The 8,786-nt window shown below is 47.3% G+C and overlaps 1 protein-coding gene across 1 annotated transcript in view; it reads right to left on the bottom strand.

Annotated features, from left to right (window-relative positions):
- Positions 1 to 7,035, bottom strand: part of Nedd4 (NEDD4 E3 ubiquitin protein ligase) — an 85,951-nt gene extending 78,916 nt beyond the window's left edge. The window contains exons 1-2 of the mRNA XM_029543490.1: positions 6,867 to 7,035; positions 340 to 504 (exon numbers count right to left, since the gene is read on the bottom strand). Coding sequence (XP_029399350.1) covers positions 340 to 504; positions 6,867 to 6,923 — 222 coding nt within the window. The 5' untranslated portion in view covers positions 6,924 to 7,035. The remainder of the gene's footprint in view (positions 1 to 339; positions 505 to 6,866) is intronic.
- Positions 7,036 to 8,786: the final 1,751 nt, after the last annotated feature.

Here is an 8,786-nt window from a genome sequence, read left to right as displayed (position 1 = left end):
TTGGTTTATATAGTAAGTTCCAGGTTAGTCAGGACCAGATTGGTTTATATAGTAAGTTCCAGGTTAGTCAGGGCTAGTATGAGATCCTGCCTCAAAAGAAATTCATTAATTAATTTTGGGGTAGAGAAATAGCTCAGCAATTAAAAGCATTAGCTGTTCTTCCAGAGAATCTGGATCCAATTTCCAGCACCTACACAGTGGCTCACAACCATCTATAAGTCCAGTTCCACGATCTGAAGGCCCTCTTCCGGTCTCTATGGACACTAAGAACACACACCATATAAAGGTATACATACAAACAAAATACCCATACACGTAAATAAGGTTTTAAAAACATACGTTGTGGAGCTCCAGATATGGATCAGCAGTGAAGAGCACGTGCTCTTCTTCCAGGGAATTCGGATTCAACTCCCAGCATCCACATGGTGGCTCACAAGTGTCTGTAACATCACTTCCAGGGGATCCGCCACCATCTTCTGTCTTATCCAGGCAAAACTCCCATACCCATAATTAAAAAAAAAAATACATTGTTGTGAAATTCTCAACAAATTAACAGAAATATACTTTCTAAAGTGAATATTTCTAAAATATTCAGCAGAAAATGACACAAATTCTGTAACTTATTCTCAAGTGGCTCAGCAAATAAAGTTGGATGTGAGTCTGTACACATGTAAATAAAAGGAAATGAAGGTAATGTTTCCAAGCTGTGGACTACACTGTTATACGCTCTCTTAAGCTACAGATTATAAACAGTTTAAATCAAAAAAGGGTAGGTATTCTGGATTCATTTCAGATACTGGGAAAAATATCCCAACAAAAAGCAACTTAGGGGATTTGGCTTAAAAACTGTTCAGTCCATCATGGAGGGGAAATCAAGGCAAGTATTGAAGCAGCTCTCACATATACCCATAAGTCAAGAGCAGAGACTTGCTGGCCATTAGTCAGCTATCCTCTTACATTGTTTGGAACCCCTGCCTGAAAAGTCTCTGAGACAGTTAGTTCAGTATAATGCAAACTTCCATAAACTCAGTGCACAGCCTGGTAATACTGTATTCATTCTCTATTTACAGACTCATGCTAACTGTGCTGGCCAGTTTCATGTCAACTTGACTCAGCTATTGTCATGAGAAGGAACCTCAATATAGAAAAGGTCCTAAGACTAGACTGTAAGCAAGTATTTGTAATTAGTGATTGGTGTGAGAGGGCCCAGCCCATTGTGGGCCAGGCAACCTCTATGCTAGTAGACTTGGGTGCTTTAAGGTAGGCTGAGCAAGCAATGAATGATGAGCCAGTAAGTGGGCTCTACAGTAGCTTCTGCCTCCAGGTTCTTGCAGTTTAGAGTTCTTGCTCTAATTCCTTCAATGACGTACTACAATGTGGCTAATGTAAGATAAGTAAAGCCCTTCCTCCCCACCTCACTGTTGGTTGAGGTGTCTCTTCAGACAATAAATAAGACACTAAGACAAGTGAGAATAAGTTACTTGAGCTGAGTGCCACTCACAATAAACTAGGTCTTCTTATATGAAGTAACCATTAAGACAACCCCCACACATCTGTTCACAGACCAACCTGATGCAGAAAATTCCAGATTAAGAGCCTTCCCCCTCCTATTTGTTCATGGCTTTAATGCCAGCACTCAAGAAGTAGAGGCCAGCAGATAGATCTCTGGACTATATAATGAGTTCCAAGGCAGCCAGTGCTACACAGTAGGATCCTGTCTCAATATACATATTTTTTCCACATACATATGTTTAAAACTGTATAAGATGCAGAAACAAAATTGATAAAAATGCACAAACTTCAATTGGTAATGTTAAAAATACTGTTGAAGGACATGAGAGAACTAATAAATGGAGACACTCTCTGCTTGTTGATGAAAACATTTAATAAGTTGTCTACTTTCTCCAAAGTAATATATAAATCCAATATAATTCCAACCTTGAACTCCTTAAATTTTTTGTAGTCCTAATAAATGACTGGAGAGTCCGGTGTGTAAAAACACAAGACATTAACAATGGCACCCAATTACTGTTACACAACATGCATAAGAAACAAAATTCACTAGGTGGTAGTAGTTCATGCCTTTAATCCCAGCACTCGGGGAGGCAAAGGCAAGCAAGACTGTGAGTTCGAGGCCAGCCTGGTCCACAGACTGAATTCCAGGACAGCCAGGGCTACATAGAGAAACTCGTTTTGAAAAAATAAGTTCACAAGAGAGCATCAGCAAAATGGCTCCATGTCCCACCCCCCACCCATCCCCCTTGCTGCTAAGCCTGGTGATTCCCATCCAATTCCTGAGACCCACATGATAGATGATTCCCAAAAGTTGCCTCTAACTTCCATTCATGCACCATGGCACATGAATACATACACATGCATACGAGTGCAAGCGCGCACGTGCACACACACATACAAGTAAATAAATGTAATTTTTTTAAATCTCAGAAATATTTTCAGAAGAATTTCTTAATATTACTATGAATTTAAGTAGGAAAGATTCAGGACTGGGGACATAGCTAAGTTAGTAGAGTATATCCTCACATACAGGATGCTCTGCATTCATACATGTAGCCAGGAGCATCTTGAACCTTAATCCCCTTGCCTCTTGCCTCATTTCCAGGTATAGGATTACGGTATGCACCACCACACCCATAAATCCAATGTTCTTGCTGGACAAGCACTTCACCAACTAAGCTACAATTCCAGCCTCAGACACTGGCACTTTTTTGTCACGGTTTACCTTTATTGTTTTTAATTAGATGCTTGTGTTTGTGTGTGGGTATGTGCGTCTGTGTGTGGGGCCCTGTGGAGGCCAGTAGAGTGAGGGAATGCTCTGGAGTTCAAGTAACAGGCTTGTATGTGTGCTGCCTAATGAGTGCTAAGCGCTAAACTCAGGTCTTCTACACAAGCAGAAAGCGCTCCTAACTACTGAGGCTTCTCTGCAGCCCTCAAAACCATAACTCTGCTGTAAAAAAAATTCAGTCTGCATACATGTATGCTTGTCAGCAGAAAAAGCCAGTTATAAATACCCTTCTTCTTTAACATCCACCCCCCCCCCCCAATCTTAAGTGAGTGCATCTTATTAGGAAACTCTAACTGGGGAACAGTCCCCAGCCGCCCAGCCTCTAAAGTTGGCAGTGCCCTGGGAGGACAGCAGGTAATAATCCCAGGCCCACATCCTTTCTCTCCCATCCTCTTTCATCTTTCTCTGGGGAGAATGCCTGGCACCTCTAATCTCACAGGAAGCAGACAGGCAGCTCTGAGTTCCCGGCCAGCCTGATCTACAAAGTTCTTCAGGTTATACAGTGAGACCCTGTTTCAAAAACAGCAAAAGGAGTGATGAGTTATTTTCTGTAGTTAATCCTAAGTGGCCACCAGAGCAAAGCATGTAAATTATATTACACCTCTTCATTTAGCTAATGTTTTAATAGTAAATTTGCTGCAAACAGAACCTCTTTCCACAGGCTATACATAAAAGAACTAAAACTCATCAAAAAGGGGGGCGGGTAATAGATCCAATTTCAGCATGCTTTAATACCCTACGTCACCCAATGAGTCCTAATCACTCTGTAAGATTAAGCCACAATTCTCTCCATTCCATGCAATTTCTATTCATCTTTGTCCTTGTTTGTTTCAGATTTGTTTGAATTCATTTCCTTCTTTTAGAGATAGGCACTCACAGCATAGTCTGGTTGGTCTCAGTCAAGCGAGCCTCTGGCCCTCCATTTCCACCTGGCATGACAGATGTGTGCTCTGATGCACTGCTACATGAGCTTTGACTTTTTTTTTCCTGAGCGGTCTCATTATGTAGCCCTGGCTGTTCAGGACCTTCTATATAGACCATACTGGCCTCAAACTCAGAATTTCTCTTGCCTGTCTCCCAGGTGCTGGTATTAAAAGCATGGGCTAACACATCTGGTGTACGCAATGCAGGATATCCAATCATGGCTTCAGACACACTAGGCAAGCACTCCCCCCACTGAACCCCACCCCAGCCCAACCACTTTTAATCAACAGCAGCAGGCTGCCTACTCTGACTAGACTGAGCTCAAAGACGGCACAGCTGCCATGTTTCCATCTTTAAATATTAAAGAATAAAATGTGTATGGGGGTGAGGGGTGTTGTGGTATGTGCGTATGTATGTGCAGTGTGTACATGTGTAGTGTACATGGTGTGTGTGTGTGGCATATGGTAATTGGGGGTATGTGGGGTGGGGTGGGGTGTGTTCCAAGCTGCCATTTGGTTCTGTGATAAACCAGAAAATAAATGCCAAAATAAAAGCGATGAGCTTCCAACTAAAACCAGAAAACAAGCCATTTCTATGTTGTTTACCAGTGAACTCCTAGGAGACTGGCGGTCTTTTATCCTCTGTATCTCTGGTGCTTGGCACAGGGCACACAGAACGTTAATGAACGTCTGCCGAGTGAATATTAATAACCCAATTAGCACCGCAGTGGATGGTGCTCACAACCATGTCTGTCTTCCTGCCTCACTCCCTTAGTAAGCACAAAGTAACACAGAAAGAGGGGAGAAAATGAGTCACAGAACCCACATCTGGACCTTTATCATGGGAATTTAACAGGCCCTGGGTCATAAGCTCTTGAGAAGTATAGCTCCTCCAATAAGTTCAACTAGTCCTTACTGCAGAGGGAACTCCTAGCCCCAGCCGTTGCTGCGCACCCACTCGCTGCCACACATATCTTTATTTCAGCTGGGTAGATGAAAAGGACAATCTGCAATACAGATACTGGGCCAAGAGGGAAAAAAGAGACAGAAAAAGATAACTTTAGCAATATTTAGTCTGTGACCAGCTAGCTCTGCAGGAAGGAGGTAAGAATAGATGTCTGGGGGAGCCAGACAGAAGCCCAAGGCCAGAGTAGGACACCAACTTGAGATCTTCCTAATTGAGTGGGTATGCAGAAGGCAGGGAGACAGGAAAGGCATCCTAGCCGCAGGACAGCAGTACCTCCTGACTCCTATGCAATAATGGGGACTGCGCAGACCGTCACCCTGGCTCGAGGCGGTGAAGGGCTGCTTCTGAGTAGCCAGAACCATCTATCGGCCTGTTACCATATTCTAAACGTTACCTGAGAACTGGACTTCTCTCTAAAGGTTTGTTTGTTTGTTTGTTTGTCTTGCCTGCATGTGCTTATGTGCACCACGTCTATGGCTGACTTCCCCAGAGGTCAGAAGAGGGCATCATTTCTGAGGACTGTAAACCACCCTGTGAGTGCTGGGAACCAAACCTAAGTTCTCTGAAAGAGCAAGTGCTCTTAACTAAGTCCTCTCTACAGCCCATCTTGTAGCATTCCAAAGTATATAAGCATTCAGCCCACCGTGCATTTAACAGCCCAGCAGAGCTTACAGCTCCTGTGACTCAGTATCCTCTCACTGGCTTTGGACTCGCTCTTCCCCAGCTCCAGTAATGTACTCGTGTGTGTGTGTGTGTGTGTGTGTGTGTGTGTGCCACAGAGAGAGAGAGAGAGAGAGAGAGAGAGAGAGAGAGAGAGAGAGAGAGAGAGAGAATATGCTGTGTGCGCTGGCGCCACAGATATCCAGAGCTGGAATTACTGGTTATGAGGGGCCCCACCAAGGTGCTGTACTCTGGTCCTTTACAAGAGCTCAGTCACCGAGCCACCTCTCCAGCCCCTTTACTAACAACTTTTATAACAGCAACTTTCTAGATTTCCCCTGAGTGAAATCTCAAGTAACCCCTCTCTAGGCCGGCCTTAGTTCATTTGATATGTCCCCCATTCCACCAATGTTTTAAAAAAAAAATACCAGGATTGCCTAAAATTTTAAATTCCAACCACAATACATACACGCATACACAGGCACACACAACCTTTTTCAAAATATGTTGCAATAATTATCTTAATAAAGCACCCGCTACGTATAAACAAAAAGCTCTTAGGGAATCGGGGGAAAATTGGAGGGCGCCATTACAATAGGGTTTGGAGGTACCCGAGAAAGGAATAAAAAAATGGGGGGGGGTTGGGAATTTCCAGCTAATTGAGTCCAATCTTGATAAAAGGCACTTGTGACCGCTAGATTAAGTAACAGAAACCCGGAGATTGGATTCACATAGGCACACGCACACACACGCACGCGCGCACACACACAATCTGAAAGGGTCACTGTTAAACACTTCGAAGTCTCTAATGCCCCACCCATTTGAGACAACCGCCAGCTCCATCGAAGACCTCCCTCAAGAGGGCCTCACTTCCAGCGAGCGCGAGGCAAAGTCCCGATTAAGTTGTTCTTCTGTTAACAGACGGCTTTGCATGCCACAAATCCTTGGGTTGCAGTTTTCGACGCCAACAGCTGCGGGGTGTTTTCTTTAAAGTATTTCTACTTCTTTTGCCTTCATTTTTTTAAAAAATACTAACAAAGACCTCGAAACAAAGTGTGAACTTCCCACATCTGACGCTGGCCGCGGCCTCGAAGGAATCCCACCCTCCCCCCACCCGCTTCTTTCCCACCCCGGGCCCGCGGGAAGCCATAGTGGGAAAGTCGCTAAGTTCTCTCGGCTCCCGCTGCGGCAGGAGCGGGATGCTGAGTCTCGGGAGGCCGCCCCACCCAAGCCATCGCCCTCCCGGAGACCAGGAGGGAGCGCGCCCAGGCCGCAGCCAGGGCCCCCGGAGGCCCCCCGGGGAGGCCAAGGCCCCGAGCAGCGAGGCGAGCAAGCGGGGAATCCGCTCCCGCAGCGGCCTCGTGCGCGCCTCTCTCCACCTCCCCCTCACCGCCTGTCCCGCTCCGGAGCGCGCGGCCAAGCCGGGGGCCCCGATCGCCCGTCACCGCCGCTACCCACCCCGGCCACCCCCTCGCCACGATGAACCCCCGCGCGGCACGCAGCCGTCCCGCACCTCGTCCTCCGAGAGCACTGGGGCCTCCGACTCGTCGGCTGCCATGTCCGAGCTCATGCTGGACGAAGCGCCCCTACTAGGCTGCAGCGGCGAGAAAGAGAGAGAGAGAGAGAGAGAGAGCGAGAGACACAGAGCGAGAGAGCGAGCGAGCGAGGAAGAGGAGGAGGAGGCGTCGCTGCGGCGGAGGAGGCCCACTCCGGGAGCGCGCTGGGGTGCAGGGGCGCGCGGCGGGAAGGGGCGGGACCCGCTCTGCGGCTGCGCGCGAGGCCGGGGGGCTGGGTTGGAGCAAGCGTGGCGGGACTCCAGAAACAAGGCGCTCGTCCGGAGCGCGCGGCGCGAGGCCCCGCGGCGGGGGCGGGGGAGGGGGGGCGCGCGCGCGCGCGCGGGGGTGGGGATGGGGGGGAAGGGCTGGCGAGGTTGGCGGCTGAGGCCCCGCAGCCCCCGGAGGAGGCGGGGGTGGGGTGGGGTGGAGTGGGGGATGGGCCGAGAAACGTGGCTCTTCCGCCAAGCCACTACCTTGCGGTTTTGCTCGAACAACAGGTCTCCCTGGGAGCCCGCCACGCCAGTCTGTCGCCTGCCGATGAGGCGTTTTAGCTATAGCCCCCAACCAACCTAAAGCCACCTTGGAAAAGCGTGCTCCCGGCCGATCGGAAGCCGCCCGCCATAGGACCCGGGGAGGAATGCGCAGGCCTAAATCTGGTGGGGTGTCGGCTTCAAGGCCAGCCACCAGGCAGGCGTCGTCGGCCATCCAAACCTGCATAGCTGAGCCTCCGCCGACAGCGCGGCGGCGAGGCCCTGGAGAAAGGGTGGGGGTGGGAAGACAGCCGCTGCTGCGAGGTTTTGAGACATGGCTGGTCCGGGCTCCCAGGCTAGCCTCCAGTTCTGCATCCTTCTGACTCACCGTCCTGCGCCTACATTACAGGCCAAAATGATAGCATGTTTTGCTCTAGTGGGAAAATACTGCAGAAATTAAGACTCTCAAAATCCGATTGCAGGGACCGCGAGATAGCTAAGGCAACAACCAGGAGGCAAAAACCCATGGAGGAAAGAGAACTGACTCCAGCAAATTGTTCTCTGACCAACACACGTACTAATAAATAAATAAATGAATGAATAAATAATTAATTTTTTACAGATCTTATTTTAATTTTCTCCAAGAGAAACTAATTCTGAATTCTAAACTAGTCATCCTCTAAAAAAATGTTGATAGGTGTGAGCAATTGGTTGTTTACGAAATATTTAATTGCCTTTGGCAGAGTCCATTTCATTCATATTAGCTGCCAGACTTCTGTTAATATGTAATCCACATTTTATCATTTGTGTTAGGACAGATGTAACAACTAATTGTGGGTAGAGTATTCCTGAATAGTCAGGAGTATTGTTAGCTGACTTATATCCAAACATTATCATGACTAGCGGTGTAAATTAGTAATAGAGTGATCTCTAGCATGTACAGGCCTGGGTTTGAGGCCCAGTCTCACAAATAAGTAAACAGACAGTTGTAGAATTAACTCTTCTGCTTTATAAACTCACATATCTGTGTTCTTACATGTTAAGAATAAAATAAGCCAGTGCTGGCGAGATGGCTCAGCGTCTAAGAGCACTGACTGCTCTTCCTAAAGGACCTGAGTTCAAATCCTAGCAACTACATGGCTCACTACAACCACCTGTAATGAGATCTGATGCCCTCTTCTGAAGACAGCTACTTATGTATAATAAATAAATCTTAAAAAAAAATAAAAATAAAAATAAAATAAGCCAATCATAGGGGCCCACATTTTAGTAACAGCACTAAAACTGAAAAGGCAGAGAGGCAGGAGGACCTCTGAGTTGAAGGCCGGTTTGATCCACGTGGTGAATTCCAGGACAGCCAGGCTACAGAGTGAGACCTGTCTCCAAAAAGGGGGAGGAAGAAGAAAA

The sequence above is a fragment of the Mus pahari genome, chromosome 10 (assembly GCF_900095145.1).
Source record: "Mus pahari chromosome 10, PAHARI_EIJ_v1.1, whole genome shotgun sequence".
NCBI classification, from domain to species: Eukaryota; Metazoa; Chordata; class Mammalia; order Rodentia; family Muridae; genus Mus; species Mus pahari.
Note: the sequence above shows the minus strand (reverse complement) of the source record. Positions and strands in the feature narration are given on the sequence as shown.